Consider the following 15,351-nt stretch of genomic DNA (forward strand, 5'->3'; position numbering starts at 1 on the left):
TTATTAGTCGTAATTTACCAAATACACCATATTTCCAATGCACTTGGCAAGGTAAACAAACCAAGAGTCAACTAAGGCCATTAAACACAGATGGACAGGAATGAAGATACGTCGCGTTGTTCTTTTAGGGCAGCGCCTTTCTAGCGTCACGCCGTGACCAATATTGAAACTTTTTCGACTCAAACCATGGCCATACCATGATCTCTGAGTTGGAAAGTTTCAAGACTCTCCTGCTAGGGGTGACGACAACGATGCCATTAGAAGAACGGGGGTTTTAACTTATCATTTCTGTCCATCTGTGTTTAACGGTCTTATAGGCTTAACTTCCTGGTGGGTTCTTAAACATCGTCAGGTCTATTTACAAGGGACTTGTCTGATTAAACAGGCTAGTATTGCCTTGCGCATTGTAACAACGAGTATCGCGTTAGTTTCAGTTGATCTTCCTTGTTTTATTTAACAGGGTATTCCGCGGAGTCATTACGAGGCAAAAACATTGCCGTCTTCGTTGGCCATTGTTTTTCTGAAACCGAATCTGTTTTAGCTGAGGAAATTGAAAATGTCAAAGGCCTGGTTGCGACTGGTTGCAGTAGAAGTATGGTAGCCAATCGCGTTTCCTACGCGTTTGACTTCAAAGGGCCAAGCTTATCATTGGATACAGCTTGCTCGTCTAGCATTTACGCTTTGCAACTGGCATTATTATGTATGCGAAGTAACCAGTGTGAGTCAGCCATTGTGGGCGGAGTCAATATCACCATAAAACCGAATAACGCGCTTCAGTTCCCTAAATTGGGATTTGTTAATGCTGATGGTAAATGTAAATCATTTGACGTCTCGGCTGATGGTTACGTCCGATCTGAAACGGTATCAGCCTTGCTGCTTCAGAGAGCCAAAGACGCGCGTAGAGTCTATGCCACAGTTGTACACGCAAAGAGCAACATAGACGGATTTAAAGTTGAAGGTGAGTTCATGGTGTTCATTGTGATGAAATGTGGGTTTGATTATGCCATGACGTGTTACTTTTTGAAAATCTAGGAATACTGTCACCATCGAATGTAGTTCAGAGACGTTTACTTGAAGATGTCTACAACGAAGCCAATATTCCCCCAAAGGATATAGCCTACCTTGAAACTCACGGAACTGGCACTAAGGTTGGTGACCCTGAGGAGCTCAAATCTTCGACCGATTTTTTTTGTAATGGAAGAACCGGACCCTTACCCATTGGTTCCGTAAAGAGTAATATGGGACACTCTGAAGCGGGTGCTGGTACGTCTACATTTATTTGTTTATCGATAAGGCATCGTGACGAAGTTTGTACTCTCTATAGGTATGTGCTCTTTGGCCAAAGTGATAATAGCTTTTGAAAATGAACTTATTCCACCCAATCTACATTTCAAAAAGCCAAATCCTGCTCTCGAAGGCTTACTAGATGGCCGGCTTATGGTGGTGACAAATCCTTGTGCTATAAAGTCCGATTCGCTAGTTGGACTTAATAGTTTTGGGTTTGGTGGAGCAAATGCCCACATAATATTGAAAGGCAACCCTAAGACTAATGTCCAACAGGTCAAAGAGACAACTATCCCTAGATTGGCACTATGTTGTGGCCGGACCTCCGAATCAGTTGATTATATACTTGACGAAATTACAACCAAAAATTATTCGAATGAAGCATTGGTACTGTTAGAAGAGGCCAGCAAGGCTCCGACCAAGGGCATGCCTTACCGAGGATACGTTTTGCTAAAAAATTCCGGTGATGAACTAAGTAGACTAGTAGACGAAGCTCCGGAAGTTAAAAAACCAGTATGGTTTTTATTTTCGGGTATGGGCTCGCAGTGGCCTAGAGCTGCTAAAGACATGATGAAAATTGAGTCCTTTTCAAAATCTATTCTAAAATCGGCCGAGGTTTTAAAACCCTTCAATATTGACCTTATACATATACTTAATCACGCTACCGAAGAGGACCTAAAACAGGCCGTAGTATCATTTGTTGCTATAACGTCTGTCCAAGTGGCATTAGTCGATGTCCTCTGGGACCTCGGTATACATCCAGATGGAATAATTGGTCACTCGGCCGGGGAGTTAGTTTGCGCATACGCAGATGGTTGTTACACGGCAGAGGATATTGTAGTTACTGCCTATTTGAGGGGAAAAGGCTGCGAGGAACCTGGCTTAATAAAAGGAGGAATGGCTGCTGTCGGATTAACTTGGGAAGAGGCTAAAAGACGATGTCCCGAAGGCGTCTATGCTTCCTGTCATAACGCGGAGGATTCGGTATCTATCTCTGGTCCTGCGGATAAAGTCAAAGAATTTGTGAAGGAATTACAATCGGAGGATATTTTCGCGAAAGAAATTGACAGCTCTGGCATGGCTTTCCACAGTCCGCATATTGAACCAATGTTAGAGAAATTGACTAAATCATTAGAAATGGAGTCTTTTAAAATTAAGCCTCGGTCAAATCGATGGATAAGTACGTCCGTCCCTGAAGCGGATTGGAACCAACCCTGGGTGAAAATTCCTGCTGCCAAGTATAGCGTCAACAATATGCGTTCGCCGGTCTATTTTTACGAAGGGATGGCTCACGTACCAAAAAATGCAATCGTGATTGAAATAGCCCCTCATGGTTTGCTGCAAGCTATTGTTAAAAAATGCTTAGGCTCGGATTGTAGTCACGTTTCCTTGATGAAGCGGAATCATCCCAACAATTTGGAATTTTTCTTGTCATCTATTGGAAAGTATGTTACCTTTTCTGTGTGAATTATTTGAAACCTATGAAAATGGTAGTTGGCAGAGCTTGAAAAAATTATAGATAAAGTTGTGACTGAGCCAGCAATGCAGATAATATACTTAACTAATTTTCAAAATGGTAGACCAATTGATTGTAATTTACTACAGTTGTGATTATAGTTCGGCCCGCCATTTTCAATATGGCGGCAGATTTAAAGTATTTTATTTTCTGGCTTGTATAATGAGGCTGCATTAAAATTTTATGGTAAATCAGTTGAACAACAGGCGAATATAGTCAGCAAGTAACCATACATATCCAGTTTATTAGTAGTCCTTGCTCTCTTTGTCTTTGTGGTTAAAATACCGGGCTGCCGTCATTAATCGTTACAACTTAAAAGATATGCATTAATTTTTCTTTAACAGACTGTACAACTTGGGCTTGAATCCGATGGTGAAAAAACTCTATGCACCTGTGTCATATCCAGTTTCACGTGGAACTCCAAGTCTTTCCCACTTGGTGAAATGGGACCATTCCCAGTCTTGGAGAGTTGTTTCTGCTGATGAGTTTCAGAACGCTACAAAAACCCTTGATGTCTCTTATACCATTGATGTGTTTGATCAGGACTCTTCTGATAATTTTATAACCGGAAGTATCATCGATGGCCGTTTAATGTACCCAGTCGGTGGTTTGTTAATGTTGGCTTGGAAGGCATTTGCTAAAAAGAAACTATGTTTCTACCATGAATTGCCTGTCGTCTTTGAAAATATTACAATCCATAGGATGACGCCAGTACCCAAAGACACTAAGCTTTGCTTCAATGTTAGCATCATGGAAAAGTCGGGAGAATTTGAAATCACCGAAAGTGGTTCCAGGGTTGCCACTGGTCAGATTTGCGAAGATAACAATTTGAAATTAAACTTAATTCAATATATTTCAAAATGTCCGCTCAGAAAGGAAGACACATTTGTTTTGACACAGCAAGATTTTTATAAAGAAATGCATCTCCGTGGGTTGGAATATGGTACAGAATTACAATGCGTAACTGAAGCTGAGGCAAATGGTTTAACCGGAAAACTAAATTGGAACGGAAATTGGATCGTTTTCATGGAGGCAATTATTCAATTTCCTATTTTAAGTATTAACTACCGACAACCTAACTTGCCAAGAAGACTTCGAACCATTCGTATTGATCCAAGAAAGCAACCTTTTACGAAAAGTACTTCTGATGTATTACCAATTTACTACGACCCTTATATCAACGCGTGCGCTTCTGGTGGAGTTGAAATAGAGGGTATACATTTCAACACAGCTCACCGTGGACTAAAAAGTCAACCTCTTCTGCAACAGTACAAATTTGTCTCCAATTCAGACGACAATATTCCTAAGAAAGTTGAAAAGCAACACGTCGAAAATGTACTTTCTAACGCCATGTTGAATGAGACATCTTTAAGAACGTCTTTGGAACTGGCTATTGAGAATCTACCACAACGGAACTTAAGGATCCTTGAAGCTGTGGCTAACCAATCAATATCTTCACGCGTCCTTCATTACTTAAAAACATACCACAGCAATATCCAATCAAAATACACAATTGGTCAAATAGAAGGCGAGGCTAATTTAGACGAAGACATTGCGGATGAAGGCGTTACAAAGACGGTTTTGAAACTGGGCTCAAATTTAAAAGCTGTAGAGACCTACGACTTGGTGTTGGGTAAGAATATCTGTGGAACAGTAGACCCGGTTATGGCCCTACAGACTCTTTCTGAAGCCATGGATGACAACGGTTTTCTCTTACTTCTGGAAAAGACTTCTTTAACACCAAGTGAAGCTTTGTTATCAAAGAAAAATCCTAAACTCTCTAAGGTTATAAAGGAAACTGAGATAGAAAAGATTTTTACGACACTTGGGTTGAAGATGGTAGCCAAGAAAAGCGATGGATTTACTTCCACATTGTACCTTTTAAGCAAAGTGAAAACTATTCCGCATTTGCAAAATCCAACTGTTATGAAATTAGCTATTCATAATTACGATGAATGGGTTGAACAGTTGAAACGAGTTATGAAAAAGTTAGAAACTTTAAAAGATGAAGAGAGACTATGGCTTATAGCTGACCAGCCTTCTACTGGAGTTGTCGAATTGGTAAACTATCTGCGACAAGAAGATCGTGGAAGAAACGTCCGGTAAAATTTAACTTATTTCATTTCCAAAATGTAGTAAATAAATAACTGTATTAAATTTTTCAGTTGCCTTTTCAATGCGAGCGTGGAAAACGTAGATAAAGTACTCGAATTTGATCCGTCTAATAAAGCTTTCTCAGTTTTAATTGCCAAAGATTTGGTTATGAATGTTTACCGTGATGGACAATGGGGCACATTCCGGCATATAATTCTAGAAGAATCGAAGGAATCAGCCACAGTGCAGACACAACACGCTTACTTGAATGTACAAACCCCTGGTGACTTATCATCTTTAAGATGGGTTGAATCTCCCAACAAATATTATAATCCTGGAAAGGCTGCTAATGGTCAAGTTCTATGTCACGTGTACTATTCCGCTATCAATTCACGCGATGTTCTTGAAGCTTCTGGAAGAATTTCATCCGAAGCCCTTCCAAGTAATTGTTTTCTTAATTCAGTGAATTGTAGTTTTGAATGCTAGTTCGAGAAAGACTCGGAGTTTCTTGTCGAAAATCAATTGGCTTTTGTCCTGTCTTTACATGTCTGGCTATTTAGAGAACCCGATCCAAATATATCTTTTAACTAATGAGCTTAATTATCGTATTGTTTTTTTTCTTTCACAAGGCTGTTTGGCAACTCAGAACTCTACTTTGGGACTCGAATTTGCTGGCCGTGAAACGGGCGAAAAGGGTCGACGTGTCATGGGAATAGTCCAATCGAACGCCTTAGCCACAAGCGTCGTAACTGACCCGACATTCTTATGGGATGTTCCGAAGAAATGGACCTTAGAAGGAGCCTGTACCGTACCACTTGCTTACGCAACGGCTTATTACGCTCTAATTATAAAAGGAAAAGTAAAGAAGGGTGAGAGGGTTCTCATTCATTCAGGATGTGATGGCGAGGGACAAGCCGCCATTGCTATATGTCTCAGTATCGGATGTCAAGTTTTTACGACAGTAAACACTACAGAACAACGAGAATTCTTAAAGAAACGATTTCCTCAACTTACCAACAACCATTTCAGTGATTCCAATGACATCTATTTCGAATATGACATTAAAAATAAAACTAACAGCGAAGGTAAGATAAGAACTTAGCACCAAGGATGATGTTGACCCTGTACTCTTGATGTAGTTGCATTAAAGCAAAAACGCTACCAAAAGGTTCTCCGGTAAACAGACCGACAAAATTAAGACCATTATCAGAGGAAAATAGATGCGACACTGGGAATCTTCACTGTGTGTTGGTTTCTCTGCAACTAATGTATCAGACATCATAGGTTCACAATGCATCCTTGGTTTCGAAAGAGAATCTAATATTAAATGGCAATGCTAATCGTAATTTAATTTAACGTTAGGTGTTGACGTTGTCTTCAATTCTTTGACCGAGGAAAAACTCGAAGCGAGTATAAATTGCGTCGCCAAAAATGGCAGATTCTTGGAAATTGGAAAAATAGATTTCTCGGATAACAATATCTTAACAATGGGTTGTTTTCTTAGTAACATTTCGTTTTTCGCCGCATCCCTTGATACCCTGTTTGGATCAGATTCCGGCGTTCGAGCTACTCAGAAAGAAATAGTCCAGCTCGTTAATGAAGGTATAAAGAATGGCGTAGTTCAACCATTACAAAGAACTGTGTTTTGGTTGGATAAGGTTGGTGACGCATTCCAGTACATGGCCAATGGAAAACACATTGGGAAAGTGGTCATCAAGATTCGTGAAGATGACTCGATTAAGCTAATTTCCGCTATACCGAAATCGCTCTGTCATCCAGAAAAATGTTACGTTGTTGTTGAAGGTCTTGATGTATTTGGTTTGGAATTGGGCAATTGGCTTATCGAAAGAGGTTGTCGAAACTTAGTGATTACATCCAAAAAATCACCACGTACCGGATATCAAAATCTCTGTCTGAAAAGATGGAGAGCTCTTGGAGTCACAGTCAGTGTTTCTACTAAAGATACTTCAACTAAAGCCGAATTCGAGTCGTTAATGATGGAATCTATGAAGTATGGAACCATCGGTGGAGTTTTTGTCGTTTCACTCGGTCGAAAAGATGATTTTACTACGGCAAAAGTTAAGACAACTGAGAATTTGGACTTCACCACCCGCAAACTATGTCCAGATTTGGAATGGTTCGTGGTTCTTTCCGGTCGTGGCAATGCTGGTCAGCTTAGCTACGGTTTTGAAAAATCGGCCATGGAAAGACTCTGTGAACGACGTAGAAAGGATGGACTCCCTGGATTGACTATTCAGTGGAGCTCTGTTACTGGCCTAGGAGTGAAAGGCAATGATGCAGTTTTAGGCGGTACCCCACCGAAGACAATTGCCAGTTGCGTATCAGCAATTGAACATCTTTTGCAACTTTCTCGCCTACGTGAGGATGATAAGGATTTTGCTGTCTTTTCAGCGCAAACATCTGAAGAAATCTCTGCAATAGGCGAAAAAATTTGAGTTCCCTGCTAATTGTGAAATTAAACTAAATAAAGAAACTAAAATGGTTTAGGTTAAATACGCGTTATTGTACAATGCATGCAACTGTAAATGTTTGGATACCTATTTATGATTTAATAAAATTATAGAATCATGTGTAAAATCGTTTGTTGTAGAGCCACACCTTGTAAGAACATAGTACCTTGCCTTAAGCTGATCTTAGAATACGTATAACACAAATATAAGAAAAAAGTTACATCCAATCAAAAACCATCATTATACATTAAAACCGTCGTCAGGTCTAATCTAAGGGAGCTAACGCTTACTTTTATTACCTCTCCGTGTGACGTAGTCCAGGAGAGGTTCTGTAACGGCCGTGTCTGTGTGTGTGTGTCTGTGTGTCTGTCTGTCTGTCTGTCCGTTGTTACACCCACGTGACCGCGTTCGCAGTTTGCGTATCGGAGCAAACGTGTTCGCCATTTCCGAACTACTTTCACAGTCACGGAAATGGCTCCTCTACTTGAGTTCTCACACCACCATCTTCTGGTCTTTGTCCATCCCACACGGACACCAGTCTGTTCTTACTGGCTTCTAACACCACCATCCACTGGTCTTCCGTCTATTCCACATAGACACGAATCTGTATCATTGGCTTCTACTCCATTATCATCGTTTGGTTTTAGGATATACGCGGCGATCAGCTAGGGTTACGAGAAACGTCTAGCCTCCCTAAGGTGGGATCGCCACCAAAGGTTTTCGCAATTGCGCTTTTTCCTTACTATTATAACGGAAACGAATCGTATATATACCCCAAATTTGAAAAAAGCGGGCAAGAGGGGTACCCTTCACTTTAAACGTCAATATTAGCAAAGTTTGAGAAGATAATAGGTATAACTTTATTTTAAACGATTTAACTATTATTAATGTTAATTATTGAAGATTAAAATAATTAAAAATAATTATATTTATTTAAATATTAAAGATAAACCTCTAGTGCAAAGAGAGAGATTATCATTGCCTCCTATATCTACCAAGGCCCGTGCATGTGATATATTTCCTTCATTGCCTCCTATATCTATCAAGGCCCGTGCATTGTGATATATTTCATTCATTGCCTCCTATATCTATCAAGGCCCGTGCATTGTGATATATTTCATTCATTGCCTCCTATATCTATCAAGGCCCGTGCATTGCTATATATTTTTCAAAACAACAACAAAAATGGGAAACCCCAACTCAGAAACATAATAACGTTTTCATTGGATACTTAAGTTTATATAATCTTCTTGACACGGAGAGGTAATATTTTGGTTTTCCCAACTTGTTAACCTCTGGCCTCAGTCATTATTTGAGATTTCCAACTAAGCCCAAAAGCTGGCCTCCAAAAATACAGTTCAGGAAATTCTTGACGCAGTGGGGAACGAATCATATAACGTCGAGTCCGTACCACCCCCGATCGAATGGAATGGCTGAGCGCACAATTCAATCGATCAAAAACATGCTAATCAATGCTCAGGCAGGAGTGGACCTACAAGTGGTATTGATGGAATACCGGACAGCGCCGATCGGTGAACTACCCTCACCTACGGAGATGCTGAAGGGTCGGCGGATCCGAACACCACTAACGACATCCAGGGAGACCCTGAATCCAACATTCCAGACGCAACAGATTAAAACATCGCTGCAGAGAAGACAGGAAACGATGACTATTTCTATCCGCTAGTAAAGTGACGTTACTTGTACTAATACTAGAGATAGGGGAAGTTTGAGAAGCACTTCTAGAAGAAGGATTTCTGCGATTTACTAAACCCATGTTCGTATTTCGGATATTATAACATGTTTCTAGATAATTGATATAAAAGCTTATCTTGGGCGCTAAACCTACTGTAATTTTCCTCACTCATGAAAAATTTTGGGATACCAAAATAAAAGAACGATAAATAAACAAATTAAATGGGGGATAATTTCAAAAACCAATTAAAACTTGGAACCCAATACCAAAAATAAATTAATCCACTTTTCAAAGTACAATACAATCTGGAAAAACCAGTGCCTAAATCTACCAAACAACTAATCAACAAAATAAACAAACTATTAAATCTACAAGATTCAAATTGGCAACAAGGAAATATTGAGATAATTTCTGAATTCAGTTTCATACGTATCTTAACTTCAGTTTCATTAAAATTGGAATCCCGGACGGACCCCCAGTTTGTAGCGATTTTTGGGGCACCATTAATAAAGGGACGAGAATAAGGGAAATAAAACATCACCAGAAAAAGGTCTATACAAATTTATGCTGGCCCGAGTCATATTAAAGGGGGAGAATTAAATCAAATAGGATTTGGTCAGTTTCTCTAGGAGAATTTTGAATAGGTTCGTAATAAGACAAGGCGACCCAAGGGCTCGTAATAGTAGCCACATCGTACGAGTGAATAGCCCCTCTATACCCTACCCTAATGAGTGGATAACCCCTCTATACCTTACCCTAATGAGTTAATAGCGCTATCTTTTACAATGCTTAAATAATTTACCGTGCATAAAATCAGAGTGAATAACCCCTCGATGCCCTACACTAAACGGTGATAGAATTATTACCCGTATAAATTTACTTATGCCGTAATTGTAATATTCCGGCGAAACGAAGAACAGATAGTTTTAGTGATTATCCCCTCGATGAGTTTACAACATAGACTTATGCCGATGCACACTTATCGCTTCTTGAAAATTTATAACATGAACTTATGGTCAGAAGAGTTTGAAAGAGAAAGAATTCAGTAAAACACCCGATAATTGTAATATCCCGGTGCCGCCTTAAGACCATTCTAAAAAGAACGCCAGTAAATACTTGCTTTTGCTTTCAAAATTTCCCTCGATTTCTTTGAATGTTAAAATAGGGGAGCGAGAAACTCTTAATGTCGACAGGTAAGAGGAATTTTTAAGGGAGGGTATATGGCTTAACCTAACTATCATAATTTCCTTCCTTTTAAAAACACGAACCAAAAATATCACCTCACCACAATTCTCTCCCATTCACTCTCCCTTCAATGACGATCGAAAAATTTTAAACTGTCTAAGGCAGTCCTCTTTCACGACGACGCCGCCACCACCACCACCACCACCACCACCACCACCACCATCACCACCACCACCACCAACAGGTCAGGTCAAACTAAAGGCCCGTTCACATTACCCAACTGTCAGGCCGACAGTCACCCAATTTAGTCTAGTCATGGGCCAAGAATAGTAAGAGGACTAGGCAGGGTCGCGAAAAGGCGTCCAACGGAAAAAACGGCCACTAGTAGCGCGATCTATCGGCTCAATTTATCGGAAACCGGAACTTCGTCACTCTTTGGGGTCAAATCACGTGGCTCAAAAATCCGGAAAATATAATTCCAAATTCAGCGCATGCGTGAGTGTGACAAGGCAATAGCAGCTGAGCCTAAATTTAGCCAGACAATCCGCCCATTGTTTCCATAGCAAAGGCTTGGTTTTTATGTACGGTTTATGAAAGTAGCGACTAAAACTATTAAAGATAGGTAAAGCGCAGAGCTTATTTTTAACCATCTTGAAAAATTAAAATACTTAACTTTATCCTTTTTGCCGTACCGTTTAACTATTCTTTGCCAAAGGTTTGGGTTTCAACAAGATAAATTCGGAAAATCGCCATTTTTTAAGGGCAATACTCCGAAATACGGCCAACCGAGATCGCGCAAAGTTGGCCGTAGCCGGAAATGCTTGACCCCAATTCCGGTTTCTCCCCTATTTTAACCCCCGCTGATACGGGAAGGCTGTTTTTTTTAGAAAGACGAAATCGTTTGCGCGTAGAAGCTTGGGACTGCCTAGTCCTCTTACTATTCTTGGCCCATGGTCTAGTCAAGTGACTCGTTCACACCACCCAACTAGTCGGGCCGACTACCTTTGGAACACAAGAGGACGTACAAAGCGGTACATAATGATAGGAATGATTTGTTTTGGATTATAAATGAACTCATATTCTCGAATAAATTCGACTACTTTACGAGCATCAAAGCTATTCCCACTAAATTTCTGCAGTTCAGAACATAATAAAGGTCAATAATATCAGAAGTAATATAGGAAACTTCCCTACTATATTACTTCTGATAATATTCAATGAGGAACAACCATCAAAACGTTAAAATCAACCCATGTTAAAAAAATGGCCAAGGCCCGAAATCATTTTTCAGGCTTTCATTGAAAATTAAATAATGGCCGATACTCTCGGTTCTCTCTCTCTCTCTCGAGCTGAAAGAAAACCATCACGTGTCCCATGGCGTAATAGCCAAGGCTTATTGTGATTGGTTTGCTTCCTCTCTGACTTTAGTCGGCCCGACTCCAATCGCCTACCTACCCGATTAAAATCCGAGCTTCGACCTGACAATAGTACGGTTGGGTGAAACGTTCATATTGCCTGACAATATGGCCTGACTGGTCAGATCGGCTTTGTCAGCTGACTAAAGTTGGGTAATGTGAACGGGCCTTAAGACCCACATCGTAGATGTTCATCATACGATGTGGCTAAAAACGAAATTGAGAGTTACCAAAATAAATGTTTAATTTTTACTCAATACCAATAAACGAAAGCAAATTTTGTCATAGCTAAGTATAGCTAGAGTAATAAATGTAATAATAAAGAAATATCATGCGCAATTAATTCGAATCAAAAATAATAAAACAAATTAACAGCCAACGTTACATGTCCACGTTGTAGGCATAGGTCATTGTTCTCGGCGGATGACCAGAACACCATTGCATCGCGAAAGCCTGGTATTAGAGTTTTTCGCTAGTCCGGCTTGAATTATGAGGAATTACGAGGAATTTGATGACGTCTTTAGGCGGGCGCCCAACGCGACGGATAAATTTAATAACGAGCCTATATCGTGGGGTAGGGGTTATAGTTTTTAATCTCGGAAGAAAGACTTAGCGGTTTCCCATTCAGCCTATATTAATATTTAGCGCTGAGTCACGACGGTTCCATCCTCTCCGTAGGTAGTTAAGGTCAGATCTGGTTAAAGTTCTTTCTTTTTCGTCTACTTCGTTTTCTAACCATTAACTTCGAGGTAGGGCTTTCCCACGAGGGAATAGCTACTATCGGCTTTTTAGTCCTTTGATCAAACATGACGCCTAAGGTTCGTTACCTTGTCTTTTAGTATGGCGACATCGTTTCCGCACATTTGCCTTCCGATGTTTATCGTTCTAGAAGTTGAATCCATTACGGCGGGCCAATACTTCTCATTCGCGCACAAAGGATGGCAGATATTATTTACGACTTGACGATAGGCAATATATATACACTCTTTATAACATATACAATATATACACAATGACCTGTATTTTTGGTAACTCTCAGTAAAAATATTCAGGGGACATTAAAGATAAAGATCAAGGAGTTTCTAGGAATGCCTGATAAAAACTGCGTATAGCTGATTGGTAAGGCTTGGTAATTGGTTTGTAAATTCTCTTCGCCTTTGAGAATTTAAAGTTATCTGTCCCTTTCTGATGCTCTTTGACCAGTAATAGATTCGCGCAGAAAGGGTCCAAGAAAAAAGTACAGTAATAGGAATATGACTAAATAAAATGATCATGAAATAGTAGAAATATCACTTTTAGGGAAAGAGCTAAATTTTATCGTTACACTGGGCATTGTTGAATTTCGTAGCGTTATTAATGCATTGCGAATTGGCTTTGGCATTTTTGTCTTATCTATCCGCCGAGTCATTCCACGCCACGCTTGATGCCGTAGCAGACGACCGACAGTCATGTCAAGTTGTCCAATCACAACTCCAGAAGTTAGTAACGATAATTTTTCAACACCACGTTCTTGACACATACCCTACATTTATTCAAATTTATTAAAACCAAGAAATTTACATTAAATATTGTGTTTTCCCTATCAAAACACATTTTGAAATAATTATTAGAAAAACAATTATGTATACCGGACTATGAACGTCAGAGTTTCATACAAATTCATTAATATTTATATAAACCAAGTAATTGAAGAAAAACTTAAATCTTCACATTTTGAAAGAGTTGCGAATAATTAATTAGATGAAATGGTTTAAAAACAATTGACATTATGCACCTGTTTTCCATGAAATTTACATAAACCAAGAAATTGAAGTAAAACTTTTAAATCTTCACATTTTGAAAGAGTTGCGAAAAATTAATAAAAGGAAAGGGTATAAAAACAAACGACGTTATTCAGTTGTTTTCCATGATACTCAACATACTTTTCAGAGCCAGAGTCTCTCAACGTATTCTGAAGTACCGTCCCATCAAATGCAATCCATTGTTAGTCTCTATTTACTTTGAAAATCTAATATTTAGAAAATAACAATGCCAGCCAACTGCTCAAACCCTGACATTGCCGTGCCCTCTGAATCTGACAACAACCGAAAAAATCACGAAATGCCAATTTGGGACATGAATGAAGACATAGTCATTTCTGGTATCGCAGGGCGATTCCCAGAATCGGACAACGTAGATGAATTGAAAAAGAACTTATTTGACGGCGTTGATCTCATTACCGAGGATGCCAGAAGATGGGAACCTGGTAAGTTTCGGAAAGTCATTGCTTATAACTTAAAGCTCGTGTAAAAACTTCAGAAAGGTTGTTCATAATTTTTAGCCACATCGTAGTATACGATGAGGCTCTTAGTTTGATCTGCCCTGTTGTCATTATCGTAGTAGTAGTGCCACAGACCTGCCTTTGGCAGTATCGTTCGTCATTTTTGAACGTCGAGAGAAAATATTTTTCTTTTTAGTTAACGTTACAGTTCACAGGTGGAGTGTTAAACTTGATACAGGGAAGAGATTATATTTTTTAAATTTTCTTCCTCCACGGAGAATCGAACCGCGGACCTATCGCTCGCCAGCCCAGTACTACTAAGCAGCCTCGCCTAAAACCGCTTGCTAAGAAACGCTCGCGAATAGAGGGACTAGTCTCGGAGAGTTTGTCAGAGACAGGGTCCCCTTCCCTCTCTCTCTATCTCTTCAACTAGGAGTCATGATCTTATTTGAAGCCAGGAGATATAACTTCGCGGTTGGAGAGGCAAAAAGTATATTATATAAATTTTAACCGACCGGGAAGAAGTTTTCCAATTGATCTCGTTGTTCTAATTTACGTACTTTATGATCATACGATGTGGCTAATATTTTTGTCTTGACAAACTTGTTTTCAGTTCGATAGCTCTTAAATTAATTTCGACATTTCTTTTCTTGAAGGTTTTCTTGGGCTTCCTAGAAGACACGGGAAAATCAACGGTATTGATAAGTTTGACTCCGATTATTTCGGGATACCAGATAAAGAAGCTGAGAAAATGGATTCTCAACTCCGCATTCTATTGGAAGTCGTTTACGAGACTATAGCCGACGCTGGTAAGTTAAATTATTTTAATATATTTTTTTATATTATTGAGATACTTACTTCTTGACAAGAATTTTATCTTACCAAAGACAGAAACCAATCAGTACTAATGGACTTGGTTCCTATCTTTGGCTTAACTAGCCTTTACCAAGCTTAGTCACTTTTAAGGGGCACCAGCGGAGCCACCCTTTGCTTTAAAGTATACTATAAAGCCGAACTTTATAGTATACAAATATGTGCAATATACTTGTGGATATGTGCTTATGAAATTTACCATGACAGACACTCCGCATAGATTATAGATGAAGTTTCTAGCTGTAATTCTGCGGACATATAACTTTTCAAACTTTTTCAGGATATAGCACTGAATCAATGAGGGGAAGAAACGTTGCCGTTTTTGTTGGTCAAAGTACCTCCGAGCTTCAAGCAAATTTAACAGAGAAACATCAGGATGCGGATGGACTAGCGTTAACCGGTTGTTCGAATTATATGCTGCCCAATAAAGTTTCTTTCTACTTTGACTTCAAAGGCCCAAGTTTGTCACTAGATACCGCATGTTCATCCAGCATAACAGCATTCCATCAAGCCATGTTGCACATGCGAAGCAACCAATGCGAGGCGGCTATTGTCGC

At 39.5% G+C, this 15,351-nt stretch overlaps 1 protein-coding gene across 3 annotated transcripts in view; it reads left to right on the plus strand.

Annotated features, from left to right (window-relative positions):
- The window catches only part of LOC149618597 (fatty acid synthase-like), a 41,379-nt gene extending 33,887 nt beyond the window's left edge, over window positions 1-7,492 (plus strand). For all 3 annotated transcript variants that reach the window (XM_089855299.1, XM_089855301.1, XM_089855300.1), the window contains exons 5-11: window positions 461-958; window positions 1,033-1,263; window positions 1,325-2,729; window positions 3,145-4,902; window positions 4,966-5,336; window positions 5,524-5,979; window positions 6,257-7,492. In XM_089855299.1, the coding sequence (XP_089711425.1) occupies window positions 461-958; window positions 1,033-1,263; window positions 1,325-2,729; window positions 3,145-4,902; window positions 4,966-5,336; window positions 5,524-5,979; window positions 6,257-7,350 (5,813 nt within the window). In that variant the 3' untranslated portion in view covers window positions 7,351-7,492. The remainder of the gene's footprint in view (window positions 1-460; window positions 959-1,032; window positions 1,264-1,324; window positions 2,730-3,144; window positions 4,903-4,965; window positions 5,337-5,523; window positions 5,980-6,256) is intronic.
- The last annotated feature ends 7,859 nt before the right edge of the window (window positions 7,493-15,351 follow it).

Source organism: Phalangium opilio, unplaced genomic scaffold (assembly GCF_054372755.1).
Source record: "Phalangium opilio isolate 3A_F unplaced genomic scaffold, DU_Popi_V2 ptg000209l_1, whole genome shotgun sequence".
In the NCBI taxonomy this organism is placed as follows: Eukaryota; Metazoa; Arthropoda; class Arachnida; order Opiliones; family Phalangiidae; genus Phalangium; species Phalangium opilio.